The sequence below is a fragment of the Zingiber officinale genome, chromosome 10A, assembly GCF_018446385.1.
Source record: "Zingiber officinale cultivar Zhangliang chromosome 10A, Zo_v1.1, whole genome shotgun sequence".
Lineage (NCBI taxonomy): Eukaryota > Viridiplantae > Streptophyta > Magnoliopsida > Zingiberales > Zingiberaceae > Zingiber > Zingiber officinale.
In genome coordinates, this window is record NC_056004.1 from 2122371 (window position 1) to 2141840 (window position 19470).

The 19470-nt window shown below is 36.2% G+C and overlaps 2 protein-coding genes and 2 non-coding genes across 7 annotated transcripts; 3 read left to right on the plus strand and 1 right to left on the minus strand.

The window, feature by feature from the left end:
* Positions 1–152: 152 nt before the first annotated feature.
* On the minus strand, positions 153–4748 carry LOC122026847 (beta-glucosidase BoGH3B-like). Its single transcript, XM_042585553.1, has 11 exons — positions 4659–4748; positions 3807–4062; positions 3540–3744; positions 3311–3401; positions 3049–3194; positions 2261–2504; positions 2055–2159; positions 1708–1890; positions 1400–1601; positions 669–1149; positions 153–566 (listed from the first exon to the last, which is right to left on the minus strand). Exons 2-11 carry the CDS (start codon positions 4024–4026, stop codon positions 440–442), a joined length of 2004 nt encoding a protein of 667 aa, XP_042441487.1. The 5' UTR covers positions 4027–4062; positions 4659–4748; the 3' UTR covers positions 153–439.
* Positions 4749–6038: 1290 nt separating this feature from the next.
* On the plus strand, positions 6039–12983 carry LOC122026850 (probable zinc metalloprotease EGY1, chloroplastic). Of its 4 annotated transcripts, none has more exons than XR_006124178.1 (10): positions 6039–6802; positions 8573–9037; positions 9119–9259; positions 9767–9868; positions 10394–10605; positions 11236–11284; positions 11357–11407; positions 11495–11564; positions 12275–12343; positions 12489–12539. XR_006124178.1 is itself a non-coding variant. In XM_042585557.1 (10 exons), exons 1-10 carry the CDS (start codon positions 6491–6493, stop codon positions 12779–12781), a joined length of 1632 nt encoding a protein of 543 aa, XP_042441491.1. In that variant the 5' UTR covers positions 6055–6490; the 3' UTR covers positions 12782–12983. The 4 variants fall into 4 exon arrangements, 1 of the variants encoding a protein (XP_042441491.1); XM_042585557.1 differs by lacking the exon at positions 11236–11284 and adding an exon at positions 12623–12983 and having other exon boundaries at positions 6055–6802; XR_006124179.1 differs by lacking the exon at positions 12489–12539 and having other exon boundaries at positions 11350–11407.
* Positions 12984–13249: 266 nt separating this feature from the next.
* Positions 13250–13320, plus strand: TRNAG-GCC. Its single transcript has one exon. It is a non-coding gene; the product is annotated as a tRNA-Gly (tRNA).
* An 81-nt stretch (positions 13321–13401) lies between these two features.
* TRNAG-GCC lies at positions 13402–13472 on the plus strand. The gene has a single exon. It is a non-coding gene; the product is annotated as a tRNA-Gly (tRNA).
* Positions 13473–19470: the final 5998 nt, after the last annotated feature.

The following is a 19470-nucleotide window of genomic DNA, read 5'->3' on the forward strand; positions in this document are numbered from 1 at the left end:
AGTAGTGTTGCCATAGAGGATAATAATCACAAACATCAAAGTCGATTAACTAAATTGCCAATTTAAATGTGCATGAATGGATATATTTTTGCTAAAGATGAGTAAATAGTATAGAAGCTGCACCTGTGCTCATATTCCCAATTTGCATGTCATAGGGACAAAGTCATCAAACATTGTCATTGATTACCAAAATCTGAAACATTCAGAGTCAACTACAGAAGCCGATAAGTAGTCGGAAGTTCAAACATTCTCTACCCAGTACAATTTGCTTTGCTGAATTCAGCTTTGCAAAGGATAATAGATGAAATCAGAAGAAATCATCTGATCAACTGCAATCCAAAATGAATTGGCACAAAGCAAGGAGTTAAGGTCCTGGTCAGTGGTCACTCAAGCTGACAGATGCTAATAACCTCAAAGACCCTAATCAGAGTAACAATAACTAAGTAGATATCAATGACAATAGTAAACTAAAAAATACAGCGACCACCCAAGCCTGGTTTCTTGCAATATCAGCTTCAGCAGCAGAAGATGCAGTAGTAGAAACCATAGAAGAGGATGATGACAGTCTACAAAGAAAGATCAAACAAATCAAATTAGCAGACTAATAAAGGAAAGCTGACCAACCAATAGTCGTAGGAACCAGGACTAGACATTGGAGTTAGATCTACCTCGTTGTAGCCTTGGTTGTTAAACCAAAACCCAATGGAAATAATGGATCATAGTGCACATCACCAAAATTCATGGGAAGTTGGTTCTCAGACTTGAACCAGGTACGTGAAAGCTTCCCTGTGAAACCATAATCTCCAAAGAGAACATCTGCAACACCTTGGCCTTCAGTTCCAGGAAGCCAAGCTGCGACGAGCGCATCCATTGAGGGAAGATAGGGTTCAATCACAAGCGGCCTGCCGGAGATAATGACAACTACACATTCAACGGCACCACAGACAGTTTGAACGGTTCTAGGGCAGGGGTCTGGGAGTGTGAGGTTGAGGTTGTCTCCAGCAGTTTCAGTATATGGTGGTTCCCCAACGACAACAATGGCATAAGAAAAATCATTGTCTTTGACAAAATTGTCATCTGGGTTCTCAGAATAGACAACTTCAGTTGAAGGGTCCACTGTGGATTTGATGGCATCAAAAATTGTGGTTCCTGCAATGAGGGAAGAGTGGAATGACCACTAAATAAAGGATATTTGAATTCAGAATAAAAGTGTTTGATCCATTGATGCAACACCAGCCAAATGCAATGTGTGATGAAACAAAAACTACTAGCAAATATCATGTTGGTACAATGTTACTGATAATATTAAAATCTTTGGAGTTGGGATTCACAATTCTGAGAGTCAGATCCAACACATAAGCAAGCTAAAATGGATGAATAAAAGGGTGAGAATACAAACCGATGGTGATGTTTCCACTGTCTCCTTGCCATTCAATTGTCCATCCGCCACACTGATAACCCAAGTTGTCTGCGTGACTTCCAGAAACAAGGATCTTTGTAGGCTTTTTAGGGAGAGGTAACAAGGAATCGTTTGCAGATTTCCCATTTTTTAGTAGAACAAGAGACTTCCTAACAGCTTCCCTTGCCAAGTCCCTGTGCTCCTGATGTTAAATGCTAACCTATGTGAGTGTAACTTTGGGAAAAAAGAGAAACTCATGAGACAATGAGAGTTTATAAAAAGAATTTTAGTTGTTAAACATGAATAACCTTCTTTCCTAACTGATCAACTAAACTAAGATCAGCTAAGGGGTTCTCAAAAAGACCCATGGTGAATTTAACCCTGAGAATCCTTCTTACGGCATCATCAATTCTAGTCATGGGGATGACATTCATGTTAACCAGGGACGTCAACGCATCAATATAATCTGTATAGTTGTATGGAACCATCACCTGTCAGGAAGATAGAGGACGATTATGAGATCGAAGGGTAATGCTTACTTGGTTAGTAAAAAATGCTCAGAATCATAAACTATAAATTTCATTATCAGCCTTCAGCAGTTGCTAATGTTCAAATGCAGATCAAGAAGTACTTAATACAAAATATAGATACTGACCATATCAATTCCGGCAGAGATTCCAGCTTGCACGGAGTAAGTGTAATTTCCACCTGGTGGACTGGTGATTCTATCAATACCTTCCCAATCTGAGATAACAAAGCCCTGAAAAGTATTTTGGTCAAGATTACTGATATTGATAAAAACAGCATGACACACGATGTGCATTTTCAAATTTTGGAATCACAAGGATAATAAGAATTCACCCTGAAGCGAAGAGTGTTTTTTAGATAGCCAGTAACCAGGTCTTGATTTGCATGCATTTTGACTCCATTCCAACTCGAATATGATACCATAATTGTTGAGACACCTTTATTGACGGCATCATAATAAGCAGGCATATGAATGCTAAATAGTCCATCACGGTTGATTATAGTATTGTTCTCATTAATGCCATTATGCGTTCCACCATCACCAACAAAATGCTTTGCGCAGGCAACAACTTTCTCCCTGATCAATCAATAGTTGTCAGGATAGACTCTAACCATCAAAATAGATCGAAACCTTTTGTATATGCTTTGCAACATAGCTAGTAAGCCGCACATGTATATCACTTGAGATATCAGTAGCAATCAAAGCATGGTGTGAAGCATATGATGAATAGACTTTTCCTTTAAATTTGGTTTGTTTTCTTGTCCTTCAAGTTTACTAGGATTTATTTAATTGTTTTGGCTTGCTTTGAAAATAAATAATTAAATATATGCATTATAAGTCATTTAAAAGCACAGAGGTATCAGTTGAGTTTGATTGGTCTGAATGTGTTTGTGCCTCAGCTTATGTCATGGTTGTCGGAACCTATATTACCTATGTTGCACACTTATGTGGATGTATCACTATGAAATACGAGCTTATATATTACATATGCAATCAACTAAAAGAACAAAGGCTTCGGTGTATAAGGTACAGCTGAAGAGATGACAGAAATGCCAGAAGCCATTGTAAATATTATGCATCTGATGGAGAGAATTGTGGAGTATAGGAAGAGAGCCCTTACTTTTCAGAAACATATGGAGCACCCTTGCTGTAGTTAACAGGTAAATCTCCCTGTAAGCCAGGAATTATTTCTGTCATTTGCTGCACAATGTTGTGGTCTTCACTATAGCTTTCGTAGCATCGTCCCCATCTTGGATCTCTACAAACCTGCACAAAATCAAAAAAAGTGATCTAGTATGTGGTTTTTTATAACTCAGTAATGCTTTGGTTGTATAAATTGCAAGTGACAAAACTTACAAAGAAAACTTGATGCATTCACTTACTGCTATACAAGGAGCAAAAACATACGGAATCCCTGTTGCCCTGACTTCAAGGGCAGTTGCAGCCCCAATCTTCTTCACAAGTGCAGCATCTCTGGTTAAATAAATCAGGTTGACACCATAAAAAAAAATGTTAAAGATTCTATAAAACAATTCCTGATGTAAAGAAGAGCTAGAAATTCAACACAGGAAAGATTCAGTTGACTGAGCTGGGAAATGAGTTTGAACTTGCCTAGTAGCTCCAAGACCAATATTGTGAGGGAATATTGTTGCATTATAAACATTATTATGTCCATGAACAGCATCAATCCCATATATCATTGGAATCCCCAGCCTAGTCGACAGAGAGCCCTTCTGAAAGTCATTCACCATATTCACCCAGTCCACAGCACTGGCTTGAGGACGAGGCACACTCCCCCCACCACTCAACACGCTACCTGGTGCACACAAACAGCCTTTTGCATCCAAACCATATGATTGTCTAAGGCAACTGTCTTACCTATGAAGTAGTCTTTCATGACTTGTGCAGAAGCAACCTCGCGCTCGATCTGTGTCATCTGACCAATCTTTTCAGCAAGAGTCATTCGAAGCATTAAGTCCTTGATTCGAACATTAATTGGCTGTTTAGGATCCTTGTACTTCATGTAGTCTGCTTTTCCATGCGACGCACAGCACATCAAAAGAAGCACATGCACACAAATAATTTGACATGTTTTCATCTTCTGAAAGCGCCAATCTTCCGTTTTCCCTGAAATCTAGTTCATGAATGGCAGACTCACTGTTACAAGATTGTAGGAAAAGAAGAAGAGTGTGTTGATGAAAGATTGTACTAGAAGCTAAAGAAGATATCAGATATCAGTCTCAAGTAGTAAGAAGAGAAGAGGCAAAAGAAGAGATCAAAGTTAGTAAGATTAAAAACTCCAAGTCAACATCCTGTAGGTCTTAGAAAGGGATGGAAACGCCTAAATAAAAAATTTAGGAGACTACAAAACCAACTGAGAACAAGAAAACATAAAGGGATGAAAAATAAAGTTAGCGAAGGTTCCGTCTCTTTCTTTTCCTTTTTCCCTTTTGTGTTCTTGAACCGATGTAGCAAATGAGCTACGAATTTTTTTTAAAAAAAAAAAAAATCTGGGGAAACCTGCCAGAAACTGCTCGTGAGCATGTGTTGGGAACAAGAATGTCTTCAACACCAAGAAGATGAAATCGCATTTGCTAGATATCGTGAACTAAGGAAGAAAGCAACAGCATTGCTGAGATCCAAGAAAGACGAAGAAGAACAAAGAAAGAGACCGAAATGTACCATTAAAACTAAAAAACAAAGAGAAAATGATAAAAGAGGAATTCATACCTCGGAAGACGATAGAGAGATGAGATGAGATAGCTCGACCTACTGTTCCACTCTCCACGAACCGCACCACGCACAGAATGCGACATTGGGAAAGAAATGGGATTTTATAGGAGAATCGACAAATAAAGAAAAGTATAAAAGTGTCCACCTGCGACAAATTTTCAAATTAGCCCTCCAATCGTGGACTGTCTCGCCGACAAATTTTCAAATTAGCCCTCCAATCGCGGACTGTCTCGCCAACCGACCTGATATTTTGGTAACCTTCTGGTTCAACCCTCGAAGTTCATTATTTTTACGGAAAGACCCCGTGACCTTAAACTTCGTGAAGCAAGGTGTGAGGAATCAGAAGCAAGGTGTGAAGAATGAAGCCTGGTCCGAGATCTTCTTTGAGTTTGCTTTCTCGAAAAGATCTTGAATCAAGCTTCATTCCAAACACCTGCTTCCACCTCTCGCTCTCCACCTTAATATAAGCAGTGGAAGCTCAGAAATCTTGGCCAAGGTCGAAGAAGAAGCTAAAGAATGGGAGACAGAGAAGCTAAGTAAACTATATATAGAGAAGAAAAGCATGCGTATGGAGACGACAGAGGAGTCAAATGACTGCAGTTCTCTGGGGAAGATAAAAATTAAAGGACATGGCCAAATTCAATTAAATTCAGACTCAATTCTCTTCCACTGTCAGTTGCTTAGCTTTTACAGGCACTCGAGGAGTGTATATATATATTCAGCAAGACACTGCGTAGCAAGAAGATGGCTTTTAATTATAATTGTAGAAAAAAAGCAGGAGGTGATAGTTGAAGCCTTGAAGGTGGATTGGGAGATTCATAAAGCAAAGTGAAAAAAGGAAAAGATTCACCGACCAAAATCTTGAAAAATTACTGCATCAACAAAATAGAATATTTTCATCATTCTCTTCCATCTTTTAAGGATGATGATAAATTGGGGATAAATAGTGTGCTACAACATTATGCTTTAGTCAACCGTTGCACCCTCATTTCAATTTCCCGGCAAGGATTGGGCACTTCATCTTTTTGAACTTTGACCGATCATTAATTTCTTGTTCTTGGTAGAATGAGTTGGTCTTCGTAGCTCCACATGGATGAAAAGGTTCACTACTGTAAATTTTCGCACAGACATCAATCATGGCCAATCATTCTGTTCATGTATGCATCAAAATCAGAGCTCAATATCTTCTTCACCAAGGTAAAGGAAAGTGAGCGGAAGGCTCCTTCGAGGTAGATATAATTTTTTAAAAAGATTGTAGTTTGTCTTGGTTTTGGAACAGGCCGAGAAGGCAGAAAACGCAAGTGGTCAAAAGAAAATGGCGCTGCCGGCGCCGTCAGAAAGCTCGAAGCCTAGAGATGGCCGGAGCGAGGGTACAGAGCAGGCCGTGGGTGACGTGGTGGTGGGGCAGCTGACTCAAGAGAGAAAGAAATTGCTGGTGAATGTGACGGCGGCCAGCCGGCAGGCTCGCTTGGTCTTGCATAAAAAAAAAAAAAATCAACGGTGATGCTGCGGGATCTAACGGGAAAGCCACAAGATCCAACGGTGGTGGGGATCCACAGTACGATAGAAGCCGACAATCAACATTTCCTCCCGGCTTCCGGTCCCACCCTTATCTACCTCGCGCTCGCTCGCTCTCTCCCCTCCCCTCCCTCCGACGACCAACCGGAGGGATTGCGATTCACTCGACCTCCTCCTCCTCCTCTTCGTCGTGCTCTGCGCCTGCCGGAATCTGTAGGACGTCAGAAACCCTAATCTCGAATCCGTCCTCCGCCTCCGACGCCCTCGTTCTCGCGTCGTGCTAATCCATTGCTCGAATTCGGTGCGGTCCCATGGGAACGCTTCCAAGCTCTTGTTTCCTCAACCCGAGCCTTCGATTTCGCTCTTTTTTTCCCTTGGGAGGCGGCTTCAAGTGGAGAAATTCGGTTCCGGAGCGGAGTCGTTCCGGAAAGCTGTGTTTCTTGTGCAAGAGGAGGTTGGGAGAGTGGAAATCTGGGAGGCGGTTTGATGGCATAAGTTGCTTCTCGGTCAATGGGAGCGATGGCAGAGGGGAGGAGAAAAGGTCGGGTAATCAGTCAACTGAAGAAGCGGAGTCAATTGCTGTCGATGATGACCTGAACTCGGAGGCAAACAAGACGTCTAGGGTACATCTTTTTTGACGTCATTTTTTATTCCAATTAAGTTTCTTTCTGCTTTATTCTCCCAAATGGATATACTATGTTTCAAATTTTTTTCCCCCAATCGTCTACTCGGAGCATTTGAAAATTTTTCATTGCATGCTAAATTTCAACTATCGTTTTCCACCTTCAATTTGATCCATTTGGCATTTTGCAAAGAACCTCAAGAAAAAAATCGTGTTTGTGCTTCAATGTGATTGAATGCCCACTTATCCTAAAAGTTATTGTTTGTATTTATGTATTCTTCAGTTTCAAGTTTTATTTTAATAAGTATGAATCTCACACTCACAATATATTTTTAACACTGCTTCTTTCCCAAGAGACGCAAGGTGTATAAAACGTTCTCCATCTCCTCCAATTGCATATTGTTATACCACTTTTAGATGGAGAGCAAACTGCAGTAAGCGAGACACTTTGCCTTGGAAGCTCTTTATTTTTTAGAATCAGATGTGAGATCAAATGAGTGAATCAGTGACTATAAATATTATTATCTCAAAATATTAACCTTATGCTGATGTAAGTGATTATAATCTTCAATATTTATGAGAGGTTGGATCTAGGTGGCTACAAGATTTTGTATGGTGGGATTATTTTGATAATACTCACCATCTCTGCCATTCAAAAATTTGTGTGGCATTAGTGTCATGATTAGGTGGGTAGTGAATACAGATACATAAATTTAAGTTGGGGAGTTGGGGCAGTAGGGGCACATTCTGTTGTTCTCTTTCTTTTTTAAAATAAAAGATACTTGGATTATAATTCTGGGCAAAGTTCTCATATGGGATCAGAGTTAACAAGATAGATGAAGGCCAATCCTGAATAATCAAAAATTGAAAGATATGCATACATGAAATTGACCTATGACCTAATACCTTAAGCTTTTCAAAGGGGTGTTTATCCAAGTTTGGTTACTGGTTTACCTTGACTGTAAGTTCTACTTGACATAGATATAGTCTGCCTAGTAAAGTTAGCTGATCCTGATTAAAATTCAATTCATTTTATTTGGAGGAGACATGGTGGGACTGTGTGGATGACTGCCTCTATCATCCAAGATCAAATAGCAGCTTCTTATTTCAAAAAGAGAGTGGTGGTTATGAGATTTGATGCCAAGACGTTGCACAACCATAGTCAAAACTTTTGCTAGCTGGGTAGTAGGAATCTTGAGATGCCTGAGTTACAGGTCAGGATGAATGAGTTTGGACACTTGTATACTGTGTAATTGTTCTCATCAAGGATCAGTTAGCCTTCTGTGTAAGTTGGCATGTAATAGTGAACCAGCAGAGAACCTAATTCGTGGATGTCCAAGTTTCATTTTAGTTATCATGGCCACGAGTTTCACTTGAACTTCAATTTAATCACCTGAAAGTGGATGTAGTTCTATGGCATCATGTTAATTTACTCTCTTTTCTAGTTAAAAAAATAACTTAAGGAAGCAATATAATAGAAACATGCAGAAATCATCTGCGCCATGTCTGTATTCTTTCTAATAATTGGGGCTCACTGTTCTTAGATAGTAACCAAGAAATGGCTAGAAGGTAAAAATTCTTTGTTTTTGGAGCTATAGTTCCTGTTTTTATTTTGTTCTTTGTAATTCTTGAGATAACTTACACAGGAATTCTCAAACAGGTATTTGATTTCAGATATCTGTCTTCTACCCAAGTTGGCATATATGATAGCATTATTTTTTTCTTGGATTTTGTCTATATTTATTGCCCTAGTATTGTTTTTTCCTTGTAGACACCTGGGATATCCTCAGAGGGACCAGTTTATAGTAGCTTTCAAGTTGATTCTTACAAGCTGTTGGAACTCCTTGGACCTGAGAAGGTGGATCCATCTGATGTAAAGCTCATTAAGGAAAAACTTTTTGGATACTCAACTTTTTGGGTGACCAGAGAGGAACCTTTTGGTGATCTTGGGGAAGGTATCCTCTTTCTGGGGAATTTGCGGGGTAAAAGGGAAGATGTCTTTGCCAAACTTCAGAGGCAGCTCCAAGAAGTTGCTGGAATCAAGTATAATCTATTTATGGTAGAGGAACCTGAATCCGAAGGACCTGACCCACGTGGTGGTCCACGTGTAAGTTTTGGCTTGCTGAGGAAAGAAGTTTCTGAGCCTGGACCCACAACATTATGGCAATATGTTATTGCTCTCCTTCTCTTTGTGTTAACCATAGGCTCCTGTGTGGAGCTGGGAATTGCATCTCAGGTACATTTATTCTTGACATTTCTAGTCATAGTTGTGAATATATTTAGATGGTGCTAAAGCATTAATATTTATAAATACCAGATAAATACTCTTCCACCAGAGGTAGTCAAATACTTTACAGATCCAAATGCTACAGAACCACCTGATATGCAGAAACTATTCCCTTTTGTGGAATCTGCTTTACCACTAGCTTATGGTGTCCTTGGTGTTCAGCTGTTTCATGTAAGTCCAATTCAGTGTATACAATAAATTATAGTTTATTGTATTTCTTCCTGTTTTACTGTTATCTTTTCTTTTATGAAAATCATGTGCCACTATTGATAATTGTCTGTCAGCTTCTCCTGAAATTCCTTGAGTATCATAACCAATAGTTGTAGATATTGTACACACTTATACTTGCGATGTAATTAATGCTGCTGATATCATTTCAGTTTCACCCTTCTTCAGCACTCTTTTCAAAAAGAAAATCTCCATTGTTTTTTTTAATACAAAATGCTTCTTCTAGTTGAAATTTAGATCACGATAAACCTTTTCTGCATTGTCAAGTTAGAAAATGATGACTGCAAAAACTGTATGGTGTTCTTTGGAACCAGCATTCATGGAAAGCTTTTCTCATGATGTCTTTTAGAATTGAATTTCATGTTTTGTATGTCTTCTAACTGTTATAGAAGCTAAATCTGCAATATCTTTTATATAGGATAATGAGATGTGTTTATGTTATCTTTGCAGGAGGTTGGACATTTTTTAGCAGCGTTCCCAAAGAAAGTGAAATTGAGTATCCCTTTCTTCATCCCAAACATTAGCCTTGGAAATTTTGGTGCTATAACTCAGGTTGGTGTTTGCATCAACTTCCATCAGGAATTTCAATAAAGTTATGAACCTTATTGTTAAATTCGGAACTACTATCTTTGTCAATTTGTTGCTTGACTATATACCAGTTTGCTTATTTTTAATTTTTTGAAAAAAAAAATATTAATTGTCTAGGTGATTCTTACATGACCATGGTTGTCATTAAAGAGCATCAGATACTCCAGATGATAATCATGTGTTGTTATTCATTACTGAAACTAGTGGCATAGCCCTTTACTTTTTAGCCAATTACTGACACTGAATTGTATTTTTGCAAAAGCTGTTTCAAGTTCTTAGCTAACCTTAAATTGCTTTGCATGGATGCAACACCTCATCGTTGTATTGCCTGTCAAAAGCAATCGCATAGGATTTTGTATATTAACATGCCAAGATTTTCTACTTTTCTTCATTCATTCGGTAGTATGTTTAGACTAAACCTTGAGTCAATATTTCCTTTGTTGCCATACATTTCCTCTATTGCTGATGTTTTGGTATTAACTCCTGCAGTTCAAATCTATTCTTCCTGATCGAAAGACCAAGGTTGATGTCTCAATGGCTGGCCCATTGGCTGGCGCTGCGCTTTCCTTTTCAATGTTTTTTGTTGGCTTGTTGTTATCCTCAAATCCAGCTGCAGCAGGAGATCTGGTACAGGTCCCTAGCATGCTATTTCAGGGCTCACTGCTTCTTGGACTTATCAGCAGAGCTACACTTGGCTATACGTATGCTATTCCATTTATATTATAATGAAACATTGAAATATATATCTATTATTAAATTGTTAATTTTGTCAAAAAAGAATGCAGCATGGTCTATATTTCTTAAATTTATAGCACCCCCGGTGTTTGCCACATCTAATGCATATGCTTTTTCAAAAAAATTTAATTGGTAACCTCAAATTGCTTGCTACCTTTTCTGCTGTATACTGCTCTAGCTGATCAATGTTATTCACTGTTCAAAACTTTGTTGGTAGTTTTTAGTTTCTTTTGCACATCTGTATGGTCATGTCAGTACTGAATTAAAGGTGTCTCTAGGCCTGAACAGGCTAAGACTACTTATGTACAAAAGAGATTTTAGGAGGTTCCTATATGTGACCATGAAGTGATGTTTGTCTATATAGTTGGCTGTCTAATTTGGCCACTTGCATCGTCAAGTTCAAAATGGTTAACTTGCAACTGTGTCTGTAGTTGTCCATAACTTCATAATAGTTGTCCAGTGTAGCTGTATCGTGATTTTAGGTACTTCCCAAAAATGTAGGTTATCGAAGTGACTGGAATGTTTCATTTCTGAGGTTTGAGAATCTTCGCAATACTGAGATTAACTGCCATTTGATTTTTTTCCCCCCTCTATAGTGTGTTGTTGCAGTGCCACCATACAAGCATTTTGACACAAATTGAAATGGTACTTATCTATAATATTTTCTTGTCTTGCTATGATTATGTTTACTGATGCATAGCTTGTATAAGTTCGCAGTGCTATGCATGCTGCAAATGTCTCAGTCCACCCCCTTGTAATTGCTGGCTGGTGAAGCACCATCTCTCATTTCCATTTCATCGTGCATATATGTGCATTCTAAAATGCTAATTTCTGGTTTTATTTATTTAACTGCAGGTGTGGTTTGACCACCTCAGCATTTAATATGCTTCCTGTGGGGTGCCTTGATGGAGGAAGGGCAATACAGGTACCGATTTCATCTTTAGGCTAAGCAGCACATTGACTTGAAATATGAAACCATCTACGCACCCGAGAAAACCTGTTATAATTTATATATATTCCATACATGTTAATATTCTTTTGCCGAGTTTTAAGTCAATGAATTATGGACAGATTTAAAAGTCCCTTTTTAAAATATTCATCTTCTTTCTTTATTCTATATAGGAAATAAGAGAAAGGTGATCCATTTGTCGACCTACCTTTGATTTCAAAATTCATCTTTGATCAGAAGCATCCTTTTAAGGAAATAGACGTAACTGCCTATACAGTCTACTTGTAATATTTATCTTTCGTTTTCTTTCGAGCTGTTGTGTGGACAAATATTCTTCTAAGCTGAGAATTCTTTTATAGTGAGAATTAGGGGAAAACTATTCGTTATCTTTTACATGTGAGAAATTTTAAACAATTGACAGCATATTAGGGATCTGTCGACCTAATTGTTACGTGGCTTTTTTTTTATACAAGTGAATATAAATGATGCTTTTCAACTTGAGCTTATTCAAAACCTTTTTGCGGATGCTTTTCCATTTTATGAGTAGGACATTTAGGTCCTTGTTTGCTTGAAGATTTGCTGGGCTAGTACGACATCATTTCAGCGTTGTCTTTAGAATTTGGATGGATATAAACTCTACTTCTTAGTCTTTTCATTATTAGTTAACTCCATTAGGCTTCATGCAGGGTGCTTTTGGTAAAAATGCACTGCTTAGCTTTGGCTTGGCTACATATTCCTTGCTTGGTCTAGGAGTGGTATGTAATCTCATCTTCTTCTTGACTGTTGTACAAGGTTATGAAACCAACCACACAAACTAACATCCCATTTGTGTTTAAGATTGAAAATTTAGAATCTAATATGTAATTAATTTGAGCATAATTTCTTTTCGACTTTTTGAAGCTCGGTGGAGACCTCTCACTTCCTTGGGGCCTGTACGTTCTAATTTGCCAGGTTAGAAAATGATGGCACTTGAACTATCTTTTCTTATTTTTTATGTTTTAAATTTTCCCTAAAAGAATACGCAATGAATCCAGAGGACCCCAGAGAAGCCATGCTTGAATGATGTGTCTGAAGTGGGAACATGGCGAAGAACTGCTGTGATAATAGCCACCTTCCTGGTGGTACTAACTCTCCTTCCGCTGTGGGACGAGCTAGCAGAGGAGCTCGGTATAGGACTTGTGACTTCATTTTGAGGGGAAAAGAAGAAAACATCTTAGAGAACCGCAATTTCTCTAAGTCCAATTTTGTGCTAATAAGCTGTTTATCGACATGGTATGCTGTTTAATGATATATATTTTTTTGTCCAATAACATTATCGCCAGCAATTATGTAATTTTCTTGGAGGTGTACAATGTTTTTATCCAAATTAGGCCACCCACACCCCTGCATCGTCTACTCTCTTCGAGCATTCTGCTGAAGTATTCTTGGTCATTTTTTTTTAAAAAAATAAATTTTATTCTCTTAATTGTCTGAGAAATCGAGATGGTGTCCTCCCGCCGCCGGCCATTCTTGGCCTTTTGAACCATTCCTTTGTGGCTAAATCCTGCCAGATGCCACTGCTTCATTGAAAAGAATCCAAATCCAGAGAAGTTTGATGCGTATGCGAATTAATATGGAAAATATTTATTGATTAAAAAATTAGGATAGCCTGTTTATAAGGAGCACCAGTGGTCTAGTGGTAGAATAGTACCCTGCCACGGTACAGACCCGGGTTCGATTCCCGGCTGGTGCATCTTAAGCTTTTTTTTTTGCCTTTTATTCTGCCAGTATTTTAAATTATTAGTATCTTATAATTTGGCCTGAAGATGTACCCGCACCAGTGGTCTAGTGGTAGAATAGTACCCTGCCACGGTACAGACCCGGGTTCGATTCCCGGCTGGTGCAGCTTTTTAATAATCCACACAATTTTTACAAAAAAAAAAAAAACTGATGTTAAAATACTTCTGAACCAGTATATTTTCTGTTAAAATATCTTTTGTATGTCATGTTTAATGGTTTAATGTTTTTTAAAAGTACCCTCAGGAATTTTATTAATATTATTTTTTTTTTTGTTGTTAAAATAGTAAAAAAACATTGTTTTACTCTTCTAAATTATCATTTATATTAATTAACGAAGAAGAGGCATTTTAAACATACAATGGAAATTTTAAAGTATTTTTTTTGTTTTTTATAAAGTTGTTAAATATTAATAAATGTTTTTGGTAAAAAAAAACATCCTAATTTTTGTATAGTTAATTGCTAAATGCTCTATGCACTTTACAAATTTGAACAAATCTATCAAATATTTGTAAATATGTCTAATTTATCATATATCTTATTGCTTTCGAGTTTCAGCAAATATATCAAGAAGTTTCAGAATAATTAATTTATCATACATTCTATAGTGAGTGATATAACAAATCTCACACACGGAAAAAAAAAATCTTTTAGAGGTTCATTGACTAGTAGATAATGAGGATTTAAAAAAATAATTAAGCATACAAACACTTTATAAGTTTATAGTTCCTTATAAAATTGTATTTACATGATTAATTTGTTGTATTATTTGTACACGGCAAATAACAGATTAATTACTAATCCATTAAATACAAAATAACTAATTACCTTGTATAAACTTTGTGATAAATTAAATAGGTAACCCTATTCTACAATACATTTTTGTATAAACTCAACTAGCTTATCTTACTTGTTTAACATGACAAAATTGCTTTATTTATTTAATTTGGTTAGCAATTATACTACCAAATGTGTTAAGAGATATTTTTTTTAAAAGAAATACTTTTATGAATTTAGAATAACTGTTTTAAGATAATAAGTAATCTATAATTACTTTGTAATTAATTATGGATGAAGCACATTCATTCCAGATGTGGTTGTCGGCGAACTATTAGAAATTTACGTTCCTTTAAATCCCCAAAAGCAACACGAATGCTACAAATTTAGATTGAAACTAATTAAATAACATAACTTATAACATATAATTACTATTATTAGTACAAAGTAGGTTAATCAGATTTTACTTAATTAAATTAGATTCTCGTTCCTCGTCCTCGTGTCAGTTGCTTCACAAATCTCAAAACCGCATCAGATTCCATCTCTATTAATAATCCAATCTTTTGCTACTAGTTGGATTGTGAATGAACCAAATATGCAAATTTAGTGTTCTGTTTGATTAGAATTTATTATGTTCGTACACAAGATCAATTAAATAAATAAACTTGAATAATTCAATAAACTTAATAAATTAAATAATTTTGAACATATATGTGTTCAATTTGTTAATATTTATGGATAACATTCATGAACAATATTTTTTAACAACATTTGTGAATAACGTTCGCGAACAATCAACTCTAGTCCTAACATTTAGGAGGCACGGGGGCGAAACGATAAAAATAGACCCTAAATTTTTTTAAAATAAAGTAAAAAAAATCATTTACAATGACTTCCTCTAGTTTTTCTAAATGTAAAATCATCTATAATATTATTAATTTTAAGATTTTCTAAAATATATTTTTCAATAGATATAATTGTTAATTCATTCAATCTCTCTTGCGACGTCGTTGATCTCATATATATTTTCAACAATTCTAATTTTGAGAAACTCTTTTCAGTCGATCCTATGGTAATAGACATAGTCAATAATGTCAATAATATTCTATAAACAATTACAATATTTGGATAACAATCTATATTTTTTAAAATTAAGAATATCAATTGCTGACATATTGGTAAAGCCACTTGTAATATTTTTAATTCTGTAAATAAATCATCTAACTCGGCATCTAATGAATTGTCATACATAAAAGTGGATGTCATATTAATATAACATTTTTTCAACTCATCATTATCCAATGATTTTAATATTTTTAAATCAACAAATGACCAAATATATTTTCGAATGTTTTCATTTCATCAAATCTACATTTTAAAAGAAATTATCATATATACAATAATCACAAAATAATCTGGTCCTATCTGGAAACTAAAGAGATGGCATGCTAGGTAAGAGGATGCGTTGTTGACCAAGAGTAGACTGTGATCCCGGGGAAAAAGAGATTTTTTCTTCTTCTCTATGTACACTAAAGATAACAGACAAAATGTTAGAGCCAAAAAATTAGGGAAGGGGTCCTTGGCACAGACTGTCTAACGCTCAAGTCAATATTATGGCCGAGTGAAAATTGGAGAAGATGCATAGTCAATGCGTGCGTGTAAGTAAGACTGCTGTAAAACGTGTAAGTGTTTTAGTGTCCCTTGCCAATGGAAAGGACTTCTTCTAAATGCCACCTCTCATAACCTCTGTAGTCATAAGATGACAGAGAATGTCGGGAGTCAGAGGTTATCAAGTATGGAAAAGTGTACAATCTGGGAGATGTACAATCATCATCCGAGGAATCTTCCATTACCTATATATGCACCTCTTTTGTAACATGCACCGTTAATGAGGCGGTTAAAGGAATATTTTATCAACTGATGGGAGATGCATAATCACCTTCGAAGAAGATTCGATTGAATGTAACTGTTGTAATAGAAGAACATTCTCTGACGAATGATTGTTACTCTTTGACGAGTTATTGTAATTCTCTGGCAATGCTATTCTCTGAAGATATCCCGGCTAGATATTTAGCCAGTTAACTGTGTATTATACTGGTGGATCGATACAAAGGAGGTAAGGCACTGAGTCTCGTAAGGCCATTCGGCCCTTGGGCCGCTCAGCTATGTATTGCGTGAAATTGGGGATATGATTTTGAAGTAATAGAGAACCAAGTCTCATAGGTCTGGCCGGTTCTATGACTGACCGACCATATGTTGGTATACTTGCTTTTGAATGATGGGGAACTGAGCCCCAAGAGACTCGATCAGTGCTTTCAGTCGATCATCCTCGTACTTGGAAGGTTGTCCCTGAAGTGATAACCTGAGCTCTGGAAGTCCGATCGAGTTCCTTCTAAAATTTTCCTTGTATCTTTACTCTACAGAGATAAGGGCACTAAGCCATGTAAATATGTTCAGCATTATAAACGGTCACCTATATGAAGGAGGACGAGTGCATGAACAATGAAGGCTCATATGTTCGACCGACTGTTAGATCGACCAACTATATATTGAGTCATACTCTGAGAGTGAATGGTTGGGTTCCTTGGAGCCAGTCGAATATATGGTCGATTGACCTTGTGGTAGACCAGCCATCTCTTAAACCTAAGCAGCTCATGAATGATCGAATATATACTAAGTGTCTTGGAGTAAAACACTAGGTCTCTCGAGTTCGACCAGCTCTTGGGTCGGTTGTCATTGGATTGAGGGCCTTAGCGTTGGGTGAGGAGAGGAGTCATGCTAATAGTGACACTTTAACCACCACCTCATATTGACTTTGATCACCACCTCACATTGACTTTGACTATCACGTATCCCCTAGGCTCATTCGTAACATCCTGTATCATAATCAATTCTAAAATATTCTTCAGGTGATAATGAAATTTCATCATCTTCTTTTTCATCAAATTATTTTTTTCTAAAAAATGATGTTTCATTGAAAATATTGACTCTATATTCATATAAGATGCAAAACTTTTAGCAATAGTCAAACTTGTTACAAAATTATCGTTCTTATACTTTAAAAAATATGATATTACACCATCTAATTGTTTCATAGTAGAATCAATGTACATAGATTTTGATTGTAACTTCTTACTTATCATGTTTATAGCAAATAAAATATCATACTAAATAACCATACCAAGTAAAAATTTAAAACTTTCAATTGAGTTAACTATACTTTCAGCTTCACTTTTAGACTTTGCATCATCACAAATGTTATATAACTCTAATAAATCAATGTACATAGATTTTGATTGTAACTTCTTACTTATCATGTTTATAGCAAATAAAATATCATACCAAATAATCATACCAAGTAAAAATTTAAAACTTTCAACTGAGTTAACTATACTTTCAGCTTCACTCTTAGACTTTGCATCATCACAAATGTTATATAACTTTAATAAAGCACTTCACACTTTAAGAGCCAGAAATCTAATAGCTTGAATATTTTTAATATAGCTTTCCCAACGCGTGTCTCAAAAAGATTTGATAATTTATTTCTTTCACATTATCAAGTAAAACTTTCCATCTTTTAGAAGAACTTGAAAACAATGTATATACTTTGGAATATTCCATAAAAAATAAATGACTTTAACACAAGAATGTGTCATATCACTGAGAGTCAAATTAAGACTATGACAAGTACATTGTTGGCGTGGCGGGGCCGGTGAGAGGTCGCAGCGTCTGTTAAGAAAATAAAACAAGACCCTTCCCTTTTTCAACTAAGATTAGTAGCACTATCACAATAATTATAATCTCAAAAATGAACAACTAATAAAAAGAAGAAGCAAACAGATTTGACCTGGTTACGACCTAAGTGATTGTTAATCCAAGGCGGTTGTAAAGCTCTACTAGAAAAATCTCCTTCTCTGTAGGCAGAGAAGTCTCTTACACTCTTTAAAAAGCTCAGAAAAAGACTAGGAAATGATTACAGCAGTTGTTCTCAAGTTGTTGTCTTATTTCCTAGCTCAATGAGTCTTTTTATAGCTCATGGAAATCTTATCCGTAGCATCGAGAGCATTGATGAAGGAGGGAAGAAAGTAGTACTACAGGGGGAGCTTCGGATCACGGGATTAATAAGGTAAGTCAAGTATGATCTCTTTCTCCTGACAAATTATTTTAATTTATTAAATTATTAACAAAAAATTACTATAAATTAGAAAAAGAAGTTAAGGAATTAAAATCAATACTAGCTAAATTTTGTCGATTAGAAGACTTTGATAAAATTAAAATTAATAATGAAAAATTATAAAAAGAGATATAAACTTTGAAAAACCACACATGCTCAAATATTCAACATATTAGAAAATATAGTGGATTAAATTGGTACCTTAAATCTTATAAGTGCCAAATTAGAAAAATTTTAAAGAAACACGTACCTAAGAAATTTTTAATTAACCCAGTAGGAAGGAACCTATATTGGATTCCAAAATCATATTTGGACTGAATGTTTTTTTTATGGCTTTCAGAGTAAATTAAATATTAAATTTCTTTAAGAGACTTTGTCTAGAAAGTAGTTGTTGTTCCAATTCCAAGAAGATCTAGTGCCTCACCACAGTTTGAAAGTTAATTATTGAAATAAATATTTAATTGACTAACTGTTGAGCATTTAGAAGTTATAAAAATATCTTAATTTTCTGTTAAAAATTAATTAAATATTTTTTAAATTAATTCTTATCTTTTTAAAAACAGTTAGAATTTTTTTTCTGGTTTTATTATTTTTACTCTTAGACTTTTAAATGAACCCTATTTTAATGTGGTCCAAAGGGAGAGTAGGGAAGAACAAGTCTAAAGGGTACTAAAAATTTTTTTGAAAAATTTTTAGTAAAAATTCTTTTGTATAATTTTTCTAGCAAATTTTACTTAGAAAAATTTTCTTACTTGCAATTTTTTTACTTGCAAAAATAAAAAAAAAAATTAATTACCCTAACTTAGTTTGGGTTTTATCACATCAAAAAAGGAGAGATTGTTGGTACCCCGTGGTAGTTTTGATGTGATCAACCAAGTTAGGTTAGGTCATGTTGGTGTTTACCCTGTGTCTAAGTGTATAAGAATTTAGGAGCACAGGAAGTTAAGCGAAAGACGCGACTAACGAGAATGACGGCATGGGAGAGAGTCGACGGACTTGATGCGTCCGAAGGACGATGTGCTATGGAAGAGTACACCGGCGGACAAGAAGGACGCGCGCGGCGGTCCGAGGTACGAGAAGTTGGAGTGGAAGTTTGCTCGAGGAGAAGGCCGGAAAAAGGATTCGGGTGAGCCCTATTCCGGATAGTCGCGATCA